The 17,259-nt window shown below is 40.0% G+C and overlaps 1 protein-coding gene across 4 annotated transcripts in view; it reads left to right on the forward strand.

Annotated features, from left to right (window-relative positions):
* The window catches only part of LOC131359110 (cysteine-rich motor neuron 1 protein-like), a 57,515-nt gene that overhangs the window by 8,643 nt on the left and 31,613 nt on the right, over positions 1–17,259 (forward strand). For all 4 annotated transcript variants that reach the window (XM_058398693.1, XM_058398692.1, XM_058398690.1 and 1 more), the window contains exon 2: positions 15,081–15,320. In XM_058398693.1, coding sequence (XP_058254676.1) covers positions 15,081–15,320 — 240 coding nt within the window. The remainder of the gene's footprint in view (positions 1–15,080; positions 15,321–17,259) is intronic.

Raw genomic sequence — 17,259 nt, forward strand, 5'->3', positions numbered from 1 at the left:
GGTAATAGGTTTTTAGTCTATTAAATGTAACAGACATGACAAAACAAAAGAGAGAGAGAAAGAAACATTAAAAATATCAAGTTGAAAATATGATATAGCCACAATCATTTATTTTGCATTTAATAGCACAGAAAAATTGCTTCTCCTTTTTGACTTATCCTATTGTTTTAAAGCAAATTAGCAAATGTCATTGGTGGGGGACACGGTGGCCTTTGGGTCAGCATGCCTGCCTCACACCTCTAGGCTTGTTCATTAAATTTCCCCAAAGGTGACAGTTGACCAAACTGCTCATTTCGCTTCAGAAGATTTCCTTCTAATTCATTCTTTCTGTTTGACGCCTGAGATAATTATCCTGTTGGACCAATGACTGAAGTATACTAGGCTATAAGTTTTTCTCTAGAATTCTTTGATAGTCTTCAGACTTCATCATTGACACACTGCACAGATCAAAGGTAGCCTGTGCCAGAGGCAGCAAAGCATCTCCAGAACACCAGTAAGCATCCTCCATGTTTCACAGTAGGGATGGTGTTCTTTTCTTAGAAAACTTCATTTTTCCTTCAGAGCTGTTTTGATTGACCAAAAAGCTCTCTTTATGTCTTATATAAGGACATTCTCCAAAAAATGACTGGAGCTTTTCAAAATGCATTTAGGCAAATACCAATCAGGGTTTTTTGTATTTCTCTAAGTAGGATTCTCCTGGGTTTTTTTTTCACAGAGCCCATTTTCCTTACTCAAAACTGTTGCACAATGAACAACAAGATCAGCTCTGTCTTGAAGTTTTCCTGGGCTCCTTCCCCACCATTTGAACAATCTTTCTCTTCAGACTTGGGTCATTTTTCCTCTTGCACCCATGTCCAGGAATGTTGGCTACAGTCCCACAAGCTTTAAAATTCTTGATAATGGTGGCAACATTAAACACAAGAATATCAGTGCCTTCTGAGATGGTTTTGTTTTTCTTGGCTATTACCTTTTTTCTTACAATATTCTCTTCCTTTCCTTGTCTTTTTCTTGTGTAGTGTGATAGACACTGACACAAAGCAGCAGTAAGAATGCTTATCTACATTATAAAGCTTACACAGAATGGTGGCGGAAAAAACATTGATAAAGAGGCAGTCCTGTCGGTGGAAACATCATGTTGATAAGAGAGGTTAGAGGAAAATGGTGGTGAAATGGGTTTCAAGCTGCCCCGAAGGATGCAGTAAGTCAAATAATTATCTTTACAATTATGAGCAGAAAAGCATGCAGTAACAACAGTCAAACTGAGGTGGTTGGGCTACAACAGCATATTGGTTTCCACTCCTCTAAGCCAAGAACAAGAAATCGAGGCTATCATGGGCAAAGACTTGCAAAATTGATAGTTTTTTCTAGTTTTTGACTGTCCAGTTTGGGTGAGTCTCTGCCCATGATAGCTTCTTTTCCTTTTCTTGACTAAAAGGAGTGGAACTTCTGATTCTTCTTCTGATTCTGACAACAGATGTGGTCTTCTGCATTTGTAGCTCATCCACCTCAAGGTTTGATCTGAGAAGCTTTTCTGCTCACCACAGTTGTAAAGAGTGCTTATATTAGCTACTATAGACTTTCTGTGAGCTCAAACCAGTCTGGTTATTATCCTCTAATCACTCTCATCAACCCAAACCCTCCACTCACAGGATGGTTTTTGTTTTTCACAACATCCTGAGTAAACTCGAGAGACTGTTATTTTCAGAAATTTTAAGAAGATGAGCAGTTTCTGAAGTACTCAAACCAGCACATCTGGCACCAACTTCTGATGTTTGCTAAGCATTAACTGAAGATCTTGACCTAGATGGTACAGTATAAGGACATATTATAGTTGTCTTAACTGAGCTTTAACAGTGCAACGTTTGATGCAAAAAAAGAGCTTCAACAATGCAATAAAATGTTCACACCTTATACCATCTACTGTGGAAAAATCTGATTCCTTTTAACAAAGTTTTCTAAATACACAGTGAATCCTGGGCTCCTCCACTCAAAGCCGATCTCGTTGGTTACTGTTTAGGTGTCGTACTGTGCTGTATTAAATCATTTTCGAGAAGACAAATACATAGCTTGGTCTTACTAAGACTGATTAAAGTTACACTGATTGGTCTCTCATTGTGCGTCTGAAGGAATTAAAGTTGATTTTGTAGTAAGCATGTGTAGTAAGCTGTTTGGTTCCAGATGAGTAAAGAAGAAGAGTGATGCAGAAGTTAAAGTCGCATGTGCTCACTTTTTTTTTCTTTCTTTTTTTCTTTTTTTACATGTAATGAACAACAGACATGCTAAAAAATTACCAGTCCTGGGATACCACTGTATTTGGCTTTGTGTCAAAAAGTGTTGGTCTTTAGGGGTAGCTGGCTTTGGCTCTGACTCAGCTTATTGGAACAAAAAGTGAATGTTTGTATTATTGCAGAATTCCTTAAACCTTTTCAAAATATTGGCATCCTTTTCCCAGGCCCCTCGCTCTTGCACAGAGTATTTTAGTGGGTGTAACGCTTCTAATCATTCATGTTAATGAACCGCGGTCATGATTGGCTGACAAATACACTTCTGTCTTCCAGTACGCCCTTGTAAATGGAAACAAACTCACCCAGTGGGCTATAGTTGTTGGCTCAAGTCACAAGGGATCATTGTAAATAATTGTTTATTTAGCCTGGATGCTTGATGCTAATCAAATTAAGTTATTAAAATTTGTATTTTCTTTTGGATTTTAGTTGTAGGGAGTTGTATCCAAGTAGTATGTTTCACGTCATTGCATTGAACATCAAGTTCAGGGAAAAAATGCCAAGTGACGTCAAGTATTTTTTTTGACCAAACCTCTTGACCAGCTGGGTTTCAAGTTTCAGGCCAAGCAAGAAAACAAACAGTGGCATTGAAAAATAAGCCTTATCCATTATATAATATAAGGGGGTTCATGCTAAATCAAAAAATATCTTTATTAATGATAGTAAATGTAAATAATGACAACAAAAGGAAAGCCAGACTGGTTTGAGCTGAGAAGTCTAGAGGAACTCAAACAAAAGATTTACAAAAGACCAGGCAGCATTTCACTGTCCAGTTTCTGTGATCCTCCACCCACTGTAGCTTCAGATCTTTGTTCAAAGCTCACAGGAATGGAACCCAGTGTAGGCTTCTGCTGTTGCCCATATACCCCTCAAGTTTCAGCATGTTGTTCATTCTGAGATGCTTTTCTGCTCAGCTGCATGTAAAAAGTGATTATTTGACTATCAAACCAGTCTGGCTATTCTGCTCTGACTTTTCACATGATCCAAAAACATTTATCTGTAATCTTATGTTGGATTCAGTTCAATTCAATTTTATTTGTATAGCACTTTTAACAGTGGACATTGACTCACATTGAGTCTATTTATAGAAATATATATATTTTTTTAATAAAAATTAAATTCCTATTCATCCCTACTGAACAAGCAGAGACAACATTGTAAAGGAAAAACTCCCTGAGACGATATGAGGAAACTTTCAGAGGAACCAGACTCAAAAGGGAAGCCACTCACATCTGGCAGATCATGATAAGGCAGATCACAATAACTGCATTGTAACTAAGTGGAACTAAATCAGAGCTAAGTCTTTAGTTGGATTAAGTCATATCTGCAATATTACACCATTTATTTTTTAATTAGTCATTAAACACAAGATAAAAGGAGAAATATGGCCTTTGTACAGCAGAATGATAGACAGTAGCTGTAAATGTACTACATCTCTTGAAACAGTGTACTTGAAACATCTCAACACAGGAGAAGAGAAACATAATCCACCAGTTTCATCTCCATGTCTAGAAACCTTGTTTCTGTTGAATTGCTCTTGTTCAGTCTGGATTTTTGGCATGTTCGGCTCTTTTCTTGTACAATAGTGACTAGTATAATGGTGATGCCATGCTGTGAAGTGGAACTGCCAGATGGATTTCTTCAGCCTCAGCCCACCTGTAAATATCCCTTTCCCTCATTCCCATTTACACTCTTCTTTAGTTCTGCATGATTGGCATCTCTTTGTGTTGTGGCTGTTGTGCTGTCCAGACAACTGCTTTCTGCCAAAAGCACAATGTGGTCTTCACTGTGTCTTCACTGCTGAAGTGCAGGTCACAGTGTGTCTGTGGATTTGTTTGTATGGTGTACTAACAGTTCCCCTCCTTTCACCATCATTCTCTAACTTGTTCTCATGCCATAGAGCATGAAGTAGCTGAAAGCACCTCTTATTTTCTCATCATGAGCTCAATTGACAGAAAGTGGGAGAGTGTGAGACAGAGAGAGAGAGAAAGAAAACCTAACAATAACTGTTATTAGAACCATGACCACGTATATTCAAATGCAGCACAGTGTATTTTGTGGTGGTTTGTTGCCTAGCAAATATATTCAATACATCTTAGCAGCTTAAGCCAAAAGCAGGTCCAGGGACCCCCAGGGGTTCGTAAGGCATAGCCTGACAAGTCTTGGTCTAAAAATAATATTAACTTGGACCTAATCTTGATGGAACATTCAGGAACAGTAAGCTCTATCACTCAAGTAAATAGACAAAAATATTTGCTGTGCACAGTATGAATTATTTAAATAATATTCATTCAATTTTATTTTGCACTTAAAGAGGTCTGTGGCTACAAAAGGTTTGAGGAATGCAAAATACCTTACAGAAGCTTATAGAACAGCTATGCTATCTATTATAAAACATAAAAATTACATTTAAAAACATAGAAAGATTCTCCATCAGGTTTTGTTACACATAGCATGGACTAGATCAGTTAATGTGTTGCAGTGTGTTAAGATCTTTAAACTGTGACCAAATGTTAGGATCTTTTGCACTCATTTACTTAAATAGCTTTATCTCTGGCATCAACAATAGCACAAAAGACTTCAGACAGGAAAGCACTTTTGTTTCGTGTGTTCAGCATCATAAAAGCTTGGGTCGCCTTTGGACACACTACATAACTGACAAACAGGGGAAGGGTGTACTACACTATGCACCCAAACACAACACATATTCACACACAGAAAAACCAAATTACACTCACAATCATCTATTCCAGTCCAGTGTACTGACATATTTATTCTCAAATATTGACTAAGCAAGAAATGGATACTCTGGTGTATTTATGGAGGAGGTGGAGTAGCCCATCCCATGTTTCTACTCTTTATAGATTCCACTAACCTCCACTGCTGACTAGAAGTTTTCAGCATGCTAATACATCTCCAGAACATCTCTCAAGTAGCTTACCATCCATCAAGCATTCCTATTCCACTAGTTCACTCCTCTGACATCACCTGCAATACTAAAGCAAAAACAGACATGAGTATCTGATATCAGAGCGTCTGTTTTTTTGCGTGTACAAACTATATAAAATGAAGCCCACGCAAGAGCAGCTGCACTGAGGCAGCTTTGTTCCTCAATGACTAGTATCCAAAGTCAGTCTCTGAACAGTGCTTGCATTGTGCACTTCTTTTTTTCCATGAGTAAACCCCGGCTTGTCAACACAGCCTCCTCTGCCTGCAGGAGACACGCGGGAAAAGAGAGCGTGGAGGAAAACTGCCGCCCTTGTGTCCGCTGCTAAAAAGAAAAGCACATTTATAAAGCTGTTTTTCTTTTTCGTGAATGAGCTTTGGATGTGCCAGATGTAGATGCATTGTCTACAATGGGCTATTTTTCAGTAATGAACTAATTTCCATTTTCAGCTTATCCAATTCCGTGTGACGTTTTCTCTGTCCCTGTGTGTGCGTGTGTTTTCATTTGTGTTTGAGCTCAGTACTCTTGCTGCAGCTTGTGTGTGTGCTGCCTGGACCTACTGGTTGCTAAGCATTTTATAGTACCTTCCCATTCTACCAATAGCAAGCAAATTAGAGGCCATTTGGTTAGATTGAATTTATCAAGCATGTCAAAAGAGCCCTTTGTGCCTTTGTTGGCTAAACACAAGAGAATAGCCACTATTGTGGTGCAAAGATTGCTTCCATAGTCACTGAGTAGCTAATTATCCCAGATCCTCCCACTGGACACACAGTGGTCCTGAAATACTTTTGATGTTAAATCCATCCTACTTGCCTGCCCCATGTTTCCTATTGTGCTTACAATCAGACAAAAGTACTAAAATGTACCACAGTCCTTATCAGCGGAGTAGTAGCCTAAAAGCATACAACTTTTGTCCCTTTAGAAAGTGTTTTCTACATAAAGATTTCGTGTGTAAAGCTTTAGTCTAAAAGATAATTAGCAGTCTAATTACAAGTATGTACCTGAAATAACTGTAAGCTAGACTATGCCCTTATTTCCAGGTAAGAATTTATATATTAAATAATTGAAATGAGTAACCAGCTTAACATTAATCAGTCAGGGATGTCACAGAAAAAGAATTTGAGATTTTTTAGCTCTGTTTATATAGTTTAAATAGTAGCCATGAGAAGTGTGTGTGTGTGTGTGTGTATGTGTGTGTATGTGTGTGTGTGTGTGCTCTTTATAGCGTTTTTATAGCTGATTTTAACAAAGTTCGTCACCTAGTTCAGGGGTGTCCAGTCTTTCTCAGACAGGTTTGGTCTGGGTGCAGGCTTTCACGTTCCAACCAAACAAGCTTGCATGTTCAACTAATTGAACAGATGGAATCAGATTTGTCTCCTTCTTGATTGAAATGAAAACCTGCACCAGCACTTTTAATGATAAGATTGGAAACTTCTTAGGTATTTGAATCAAGTAGGGTTGTAGTGAAGAAGAATGAATTTTATTTCTCAGTCCTGTGCAACTGAAAGTAAAGTTTTGTTTCATTGTGTGTTGGAATCCCTCTTTGTTAATTACTGATAGTGACTGATTATCAAACCGGCGTAAGAGCTGTTATTTTCTCTCCACTAGTGTTGTCTGTAGACGTTATTTCTCACCTAGCCAGCATTTGCTGCTTGGCTGGTTGCTGCTGTGTAGTAATGAAGATGGTTTGTCAGATGACTCATATTTAAGGGTGATGATGTAGTTTGGAGTCTTATTTGCTTTGATTAAACCTGTCCACATGACTGTCATATCATATTGTCTGTTCTATAGCAAGACTGTGTACACTACACTTCAGATACTATCACTGGTATCAAATATTTGTTTTGGAGGTTATTTGGAGGTTATTTGTTTTTAGTGTGAGTAGGTGAGCATGGTATCAAATGGATACTGATACCTGTATTGGTATAGAAGCATTTCTAGTATAAAAGGGTGTATTAATGGAATTATTTAAATGGAATTAATTTGGATCACCATCCCAGCTTGTTTAAATGACTGCAAACTTCTACACAAAAGCTGATGATTACTTAATTTACTCACATAATAGCACCACCTCACAACAATGCATATTAAATGTCTTTTATCCTCCTGATTTGAGATTTCTCAACACTTCTCAACATATATTCCTAACAGACCAACTTAAATGAATATGTTTGACAGTTAACCCTAGGCCTCTGGCTGTTTATTCGACTGAAATGTAGGACTTACTCTAAAGGCTGTTAAATAGAGACTTGGAGCCTACCTTAATGCAAGAGGCCTTTTCCGTTTACTTCATGTTAGTATGCATTGGGAACGTTGATCAATGTGTGCTTTGTGTTTGGCTTACTGCTGTTGCACAGTCAGCTAAAGAAAACAGTGCTGTACAGATACCTCACACTCATTCACTATTTATTCAACGGCTTCTGCTGCCTCAATCTCAACTGTCAGATTTCCTACCCAAATATAACCCTTCCTAGACGAACAAAACATGCATACACACATACACACACCCACCCACACCCAATGATCTACTCCCCTCCCTGACATTTATTCCCCATTCACAACAATTTTCCAGCTTTTTTTGTTTAAGTTATTTAGAATGATTCAAGATTCAAGATTCAAGAAGCTTTTATTGTCATTTCAACCACATATAGCTGGCGCAGTACATAGTGAAATGAAACAATGTTTCTCCAGGACCTGGTGCTACATAAACATACAACTACTAGTACAATACAAAACAACAAACAACACCACAGAGCTAGGACAGAAGTTTGTCTTAGCCACGTAAAGTGCACAGTGTGCAGCTAGGTGCAAACAGAGCATAGACAAGACAGTGCAAAAAAGACAATAAATACAATAAAGACAACACAAAAGAACACAGGACACTTAGCGCTGAAAGGAAATAAAAGAACATATACTGGAATGTAAGTGAAATAAAATAGATAAAGTGAAATGATGTAGAAAAAAAAAGTATTGTGCAAAAATATTGTGCAAAAATACACAGCAGCAGTTGAGGTAGTGCAAATAGAATAAACATAAGTATAACTATAGCAGCGGATGACAGGTAGAGGTAGTGCAGTAAGTAATGAACAATATAAATTATGTGTGTGTGTGTGTGCGTCCACACAGTCAAGAGAGAGTGTGTGTATCTGTGTGTGAGAGAGACAGAGTTAGTATACAGTTCAGTCCTGAGTGAGAGTGTGTGTGTGTGTGAGAGAGTGTAGAACAGTTCAGTCCTGAGTGAGAGTGTGTGTGAGAGTGTAGAACAGTTCAGTCCCGGGTGTTGAGGAGCCTAATGGCTTGAGGAAAGAAACTGTTACACAGTCTGGTTGTGAGGGCCCGAATGCTCCGGTACCTCTTTCCAGATGGCAGGAGGGTGAAGAGTGTGTGTGAGGGGTGTGTGGGGTCAGCCACAATGCTGATGGCTTTGCGGATGCAGCATGCGGTGTAAATGTCTGTGATAGAGGGGAGAGAGACTCCGATGATCTTCTCAGCTGTCCTCACTATCCGCTGAAGGGTCTTGCGATCTGAGACGGTGCAGTTCCCAAACCAGGCAGTGATGCAGCTGCTCAGGACGCTCTTGATGGTCCCTCTGTAGAACACAGACAGGATGGGGGGAGGGAGATGGGCTTTACTCAGCCTCCTCGGGAAGTAGAGGCGCTGCTGGGCTTTCTTGGTGATGGAGCTGGTGTTGAGTGACCAGGTGAAGTTCTCCGCCAGATGGACACCAAGGAATTTGATGCTCTTGACGATCTCCACAGAGGAGCCATCGATGGACAGCGGAGAATGGTAACACTGTGCTCTCCTGAAGTCAACAACCATCTCTTTGGTCTTGTCGACGTTCAGGGAGAGGTTGTTGGCTCTGCACCAGGCTGTTAGATGTTGCACCTCCTCTCTGTATGCTGACTCGTCGTTCTTGCTGATGAGACCCACCACGGTCGTGTCATCAGCGAACTTGACGATGTGGTTGGAGCTGTGCATTGCTGCACAGTCGTGAGTCAGCAGAGTGAACAGCAAAGGACTGAGCACACAGCCCTGAGGTGCTCCAGTGCTCAGTGTGGTGGTGCTGGAGATACTGCTCCCGATCCGGACTGACTGAGGTCTCCCAATCAGGAAATCCAGGATCCAGTTGCAGAGAGAGGTGTTCAGGCCCAGGAGACTCAGCTTCTTAATCAGCTGCTGAGGGATGATTGTGTTGAATGCTGAACTGAAATCTATGAACAGCATTCGAACGTAGGAGTCTTTGCAGTCCAGGTGTGTGAGGGCCAGATGGAGGGTTGTGGTGATGGCGTCTTCCGTGGAACGGTTAGGACGATACGCAAACTGTAAGGGGTCCAGCAAGGGTGGTAGCTGTGACTTGATGTGCCTCATGACGAGCCTCTCGAAGCATTTCATCACGATTGGTGTGAGTGCAACGGGACGGTAGTCATTGAGGCAGGAAACCGTGGACTTCTTTGGCACAGGGACGATGGTCGTTGTCTTGAGGCACGTAGGGATGATGGAGCTGCTCAGCGAGATGTTGAAGATGTCAGTGAAGACATCTGCTAGCTGCTCCGCACACTCCCTGAGAACTCTGCCAGGAATGTTGTCTGGTCCAGCGGACTTCCGTGGGTTAACTCTGTATAGAGTTCTCTTCACGTCAGCCGTGGTGAGACAAAGCACTGGGTCATTAGGAGGAGGGATGATCTTCCTCGCTGTTGTGTTGTTCTGTGCCTCAAACCGAGCGTAGAAGTCGTTCAGCGCATCTGGAAGGGAGGCGTCACTGTCACAGGCAGGTGAAGTTGTCCTGTAGTTGGTGATCGCCTGAATGCCCTGCCACATGCGCCGGGAGTCTCTGCTGTTCTGGAAGTGGCCGTGGATTCTCTGGGCGTGTGCACGCTTCGCCTCTCTGATGGCTCGGGACAGTTTGGCCCTTGCTGTTTTTAAGGCCGCCCTGTCCCCCGATCTGAAGGCAGAGTCTCTCGATTTCAGGAGAGCACGCACTTTCGCAGTCATCCACGGCTTCTGGTTGGAGCGTGTTGTGATGGTCTTGGAGACAGTCACGTCATCGATGCATTTCCCGATGTAGCTGGTCACTGATGCCGTGTATTCCTCCAAGTCAATAGAGTCGCCGTTGGTTGCAGCCTCCCTAAACATGTCCCAGTCAGTGCACTCAAAACAGTCCTGAAGAGCAGAGATGGCTCCTGCTGGCCAGGTCTTAACCTGTTTCAGAACCGGTTTAGAGCGTCTGACGAGAGGTCTGTATGCTGGAATCAACATAACAGAGATGTGGTCTGAGTAGCCGAGGTGGGGGCGGGGCTCCGCACGATACGCGCCGGGAATGTTTGAATAAACAACATCCAGCGTGTTCGTCCCTCTCGTAGCAAAGTCCACATGCTGATGGAATTTAGGGAGCACTGTTCTGAGATTTGCATGATTGAAATCTCCGGCGATGATGAACAGTCCGTCGGGGTGATGTCATGTTGAAACAGATAACATTTGATAGTTTAGTCCATTTTGCTTAGATTAAATGCAAAATAAATATTTAAGGCTTCATGACTGAGTGATTGTGAGAATCGGTGGGGCATTTTGCAGTTATGACACTGTTCCCAAGTCCCACCTGTCTTGATCCTTATAGTTATCCTCTGTTTGTGTGTGGATGATAAAACACAGTGTTACCGGCAGGAAATCCTATAATCCTATATGCAGCCTTCACCACAGCAGAGGTAGTGTTTGTATTCTGAGCAGACATGACTCGGAGACATTGAGTCTATCATGACTTTACTAATTTGCTCTATTATTATTTCTAATCTGGTGATGAGGATGTGTGTGTGTGTGTGTGTGTGCTTGTGTGTGTGTTTGGTGGGGGGATATATGGAGGGTATCTTTTTACAGTTCCGTAAATGTCAGAGTGTAGTCAACATCCTCAGTTGGAGTCAAGTTGCAAGCTTGGAAACAGGGTAATAGGGTCAGAGCCTGGGAACGACATCAGCAGAGTTTCTGGAAGACAGCACAGCACAAGCTACATTTAAAGTGCAGTAGTCAGTATTAGTCAAGATGGGAGCTCTGGTTAATTTAATTGATTAAGTAGGTGAAGTACAACATTGGAACAATTTATTTACTTTTTGAACGCATCCCCTGTTTCCACCCATGCACAGAAAGCCACAGCTTCAGAGTCTGCATTGGCTAATGCAGTTAGTCGACTCTCACCTCTCTACTCGTTCCCTTAACAAGGCTATTTAGGGAGGGGAGGATCCTAGACCCTGGAGGATAAAAATTTGTGGAATCCTGCCAACTTCCCTCAGACTGAAGAAACTGCTTGAATTAGTCGTGAAACGTTTCATTCTAATTAGAAAGAAGTCCAGTTGTCATGACTCAACTTCCAGATTACTACACCGGGATGACTGAAAATCTTCACAGACTAATTCAATTAGAGTTAGCATTGCCAAAGACTGCCATGACATGAATACTAAGTAGTGATTATAGATGATAAAAGAACCTAAAACTTGTTATACTGCAATAGTATCATAAAAAATACTTACTTCATTGGCAGAGTTAACATCTGTGGACCTCTTTCATTACTACATTAACATAATTCACAAGCTGTTGGTAGCAAATAGCATGGCTATGAGCTAGTTTATATCAAAGTCTCTTTGCTTGCTTTTAGAAACCTAGCTAGAAGATAAGTTACAAGGTTACAGTAAGGCTTTCCCCTCAGCAGATGTCCATTTATTTCACATGGAAATTTATGACAAATCATTACATTTCATTTATCTAGCTTAACGTGTTGTCAAATCATGTTACCCAAATACGCTTCTTGCTACAGCTGCATTTTTGCCAGAGCTTGCCTCTGTCATGTCTCCTGTGTCTCCCGCTGTTGCTGTTTAACCTGATCTGTGGTTTTGCTTACTAGGTCGTTTAGCTTCTTGATAGCCATGATATATCACTATAAACATGTGAAATCTGGCCTTTACCGATTTCCAAGCATGGTCTTCACTGTTCTATTTTAAACTCCTACTGTCTGTCACTACATGTATTAATTAGTTAGCATTGTTAGGTCCACAGGAGTTAGCTTGCATTAGAATCAGGATCACATTTATTTGCAAGGTCCGTGTGTTTACATGTATAAAGAATTTGTCTTGGTGTACTTGTGCTTAGTAATAATGAAGCAAAGAAGCATAAATATAGAAGAAGAAACCATAAGCTATGAAAAATACGAGTATAAACAGAAACAAAATATAAAAGAAATATTAACTGTATAATGGTACAGGATGTGCAAACGTGGACCAGTGCAAATGCTCACATTACATACATACATTTAGTTAAAAATTTAGGCAAAAATGTACCTTTAAAGAGTCCAGTCAGAATGTGCATTTTCTTTACCAACTGAAAATTCATGCATAAATAAATGTTAAATTTCACTGGCTTGTTTTTCCTCAAACTCACAAGTCAATTAATGTTTGTGGTCTTATATTATTGTCAAACAGCGTTCATGTCGCTCATCAGTCATGTGATATGATTTTTAACTCCTCTGACTCACGTGATCAACACTCTAGTGTTACTGTCATGCTAGTTTTCATTCATCGGTAGTCATGTTAGCATTGTTTGTTTTCCTGAGTGTGATGATCACCACCTCTTGCCAAAGTGAATATAAATATCCTTGTGGGTTTGAAGACAGCTAGAATGAGAAGAGATGGTCCACATATATTGGCAGTATGGACTGAATGCAATTCTGATGCTAGCATTAGTCAGATCTCATGTATGTGTGAGCGAAGGCCTTTGGGTGTCCTGGGAAATGCAACTGCAACATTCCCAGGGGGAAGAAGTCTCACTACTGTGATGTTCTGACTCAGCAGGGCATCTGCCTCGTCACACAGTTATGCTGAATTACTTTCTCCCCTAGACAAGCTCTTCACCTGGCAATGCTGCATGACTGGTGGTTTTAAACAAAATGGTGAAACTGTGCAGCTGTTGTCTGCCCTTAAACGTTAAATGACATGCACCTGGTGCAAAGAATCCAATAATTAGAAGAAATAATTTTTTAAACAAAACTTGAAATCAAGCATTACATCTTTGTAAATCTCCACATATCTGTGGCGCTTTGTTCCACATAAAGTTCATACTTTTTCTTTTCATCCTTCTTTTAGATTTTTTGAAAAATTTTCTTTTTTAAAATGAAATTGGGAAATGTAAGAAGGCATTTCACTGCACTGTGTGTGTGTGTGTGTGTGTGTGGATTGACCAATAAAATTATACTGAACTGAAAAAAAAAGCACCAGACAATCTGTGTCTCTCACATATACAAATACTCTGTTTCACTTCTACCCCATATAGAAATGAGCAATACTAAGAAACTAATGCAAAATAAACCCCGTTTAGGAGCTATGTAACCCAAGCTCTGTGAGGAAGCTTCTGTTCTACTACAATATCACTGAATGATGGCCTCAATAACAACACACTGAGAAATAATCCACCAATTTTCTTTTTCCTGAGCGCCATCCAAAGTACACCCTAGAGTACCCTACTGGGTATCAGCATGGCTTCAGTGGGTTTGCGGTCAGGGAAAACTGAGCTATAACAAAAACAATCAAAATGGACTCCACGGTAAAAAGCCAGACTGTTTCAGCTGGCTGTCGAACTATTAATAAAAGGCATGAAGGAGTGCATAAATAGCTGAAGAAATATTTGGAATGTTTGAACAAATGGGTTTATGCTGTAATTGAACATGTGTTTGTTTATGGAAACAGTATACAGTTTCCTGGAAGTACAGCGATGGGCAGTGTGTGTAGTGTACATACAGTGATGGCCAGTGTGTGTAGTGTACTTGTGCTCAGCTGGCCAGGATCGTGTAAAGCCTGTCAAGTGAGAGGGAGATGATATACTGCTGAGAACATGAAAGTCTCTGATAGTCTCTGCCTCTCTTTCTGGAGCTCACTGTGGATCAGTTGTGCTTCTAATAAAGTGGTTTTGATCATCCATTAGAGCATACAGAATTCTGAGTGTGTAGTCACTAAATTATTGTAATAATAATAATTGGCCTTTATTTGTCACATATACATTACAGCACAGTGAAATTCTTTTCTTTGCATATCCCATCCTTGGAGGTTTGGGTCAGAGTGCAGGGTCAGCCATGATACAGCACCCCTGGAGCAGAGAGGGTTAAGGGCCTTGCTCAAGGGCCCAACAGTGGCAACTTGGCAGTGCTGGGGCTTGAACCCCGAGCCCCGATCCCCGATCTTCCGGTCAACGACCCAGAGCCTTAACCACTTAACCACTTGAGTCACCACCGTCCTTTATAATATATTATATATAATATATTATTATAATATTATTGTTAGCAGTAGTAGCATTGATACTGTTATTATCATTATTATTATTATTATTATTATTATTATTATTATTATTATTATTATTATTATTGAATAAGCTGCAGAGGGCTATGTACCTGAGAGCTCCCTGCAACTTAATAGATCTGGAGAAGGAAGAGTAGAATAAAATTTTCAAATCAAGTTGATTGACTCAACCCTGAGACTGAGGCTTTAACAATGTATTAGTTTAAGAGCTGTGCATACTTGCGCTATCAGGTTATCAGGTTTATGAGTTCTTTCTGTTTTCTCCTGAAATATTTCAGTTGAATTTTGACTTTTTTTAACGTAAAAAGAATCATGAAATCCACTGTGTAATAGAACATGTGTACAGATTAAACGGTCAATAAATAAAATATTATACAAATAATGTAAACCTAGAGTAATCCTATTATTAATACTAATAATAACCAAAGCAAATGTTGCTCTGCACCCCTTCATCCAGCCCCAGCTGGAGGGTGCTAATGACTGTTAGTCGACCACTCATTTTCTCTCCTGTCTGTTTTTCAGTGGAGCTGAAGTGTGCTGGGATCACATGCCCGACTCTAGCTGTACCCGAGTGCCCTTCTGACTCTGTGCTGACCCGCAACTACATGCCCCCCTCAGGCTGCTGCCTTACATTACCACCCCAGTGCACCTGTACTCAATGCCCACCTCAGCCAGAATGTCCCAGTGGCCACAAAGCTGTGATCGTCAGTGAGGCCACAGGAGCACCAGGCAACTGCTGTGACTCCTACAAATGCGAGAAAGGTAAACAAAACAAAACAAAACAGAAAAAGAAAAATGCTTCTTTGTGTGTATTTGGTTTGATGCAAAAATTTCACTCCATAAAAACGTGCTACGGTAGAGTACACAAATCAATCTTCATTAATAAAGCAATAAAAATGAATAAAATACGATTTTTTCTTTAAGAAATGCAGTATTGTAAATAAATAAATTTGAAGTGCAGTTAGATCAAATGCCAATATCAAATATTTATCATTAAGACTTGTACAAAATATGACTTCAAAGTAAATAAGAAAAATAAATGAATGACAGAATTAATAGAATATAAACAGGAACAGAATGTAAATATTTATGATTTATTTATTATTTATTATATTTTCTAAATATTGAAAACATATTTCACTTTCATATAATTACTTCTTAAACTGATTTGTTGCCCTTCAAAATAATGTATGAAAAAGCTAATTTTTAAAGCCAAAAAAAGGCACTACCTTTATTTCTAAGTGTATTTATAAAGGCCACTAATCAGACGCTCTGGACTTTGAATTCTTGAATTCTTGACCCCACAAAAGTCCATAAAAGGCAAACCTTGGTGAATGCTGAAAAAGGCATATTGAATAAACAACAGTAGAGTTAGATTTAGTGTTTTAAATCATCCACAAATGGCTTTTGTGTGCTTTCTGAATAGCTACTCTTATTTTGGATTGGTTTCATTCTAATATAAAATTATGTAAACGGCTTAATGGAAATAAATACACTTGGCAGTATCATCTGCAGAAACTCACCAGCAGTTAAACAATTTAAAGCTAATCAGTTGATTCTTGCATTTGTGAGCCTCTTTATGCCTACATTAAGACAAACTGAGGAGCTTTTGTAGGCTACAAATGTATTTGTGAACTAGCTAATTTTTCGAAATTTCCACATTTATCATGTGTATACTTTTGTGAATGATTGTAGGAATAAATTTGAGCCTCATTGAGAGCATGCTGTAGGCCTCTTCCTCTAACACTGACAAGGGGACTTCACTCTCACTGTGTACTTTGTGGCAGCTTCAAATATTCCCTGTTTTACCAACAGTCTAAACTCCCATTCTGGCCTCTTGGCCCTGCTGTAAATGTGTGCCATGTTGTGGAACTAATGTACTTAGAGAGGAAGCCGGGTGAACAGAAGGAAAGCGCTTAGGCTACCAGTCTCGCTCCGAATGGGAGAATGGAGTCTGGCTTTGCTTGTCTGCTCACAGACACATCCAAGTGGGGAAGTACATGGGGTTCAACAGTTCAGTGAGAGGAATCTGTACAGGCATGTGTTTTGTGTGTCTGGGAAAGTGAGACACTAAGGATGTGTGGGAAGTGATAAAGAGTGTAAGAGCATTTATGTGTGTGTATAGACGGCAGGGTTGTGAGTGGCAGCAGCGGGAGTCACGGATACAATATTTGGATTAAAAGGGACTTGAAGAAGCATGTCCTTTCTGGTGCCATCTGGCCTAATTTTAAGTGTCTCACAACAGAGACAGAGAATGAGAGAGAAAGAGAAAAGGAAATGAAGAGAGGGCACTGATAGAGGATTGTAGTCTAGTTCTTATTATATTAATAATTTGTAAGCAGATGCACCTCCCCTGCATGTGTATGTCATTTGGCTGGATTATCCTGCTTGCCTATTAGTTTATTTGCCAGGACTTTGGTTAACTTATTTAGAATCTGATTCAATTGTGCCATGGTAATAAAGTGCATATGTGTCTAAAAGAAGGACTGAGCATTGGCACTGCACTGTTTCACCTTTCTGATACAGCAGTATTTAGCCAAATCCTTAATAAATAAACACCTTCAACACCATGATTGTTTATAAAGTTTATTAAATACAACGATTCAAATGTATGATTTATCATTTCTGACAAATATCTGACTTTCTAGAAATTCTGCTGTTGCCTTCGATCATTTTCATTACCTTGGGGCTTGAAGTTGCA

This window comes from Hemibagrus wyckioides, linkage group LG09 (genome assembly GCF_019097595.1).
Source record: "Hemibagrus wyckioides isolate EC202008001 linkage group LG09, SWU_Hwy_1.0, whole genome shotgun sequence".
NCBI lineage: Eukaryota > Metazoa > Chordata > Actinopteri > Siluriformes > Bagridae > Hemibagrus > Hemibagrus wyckioides.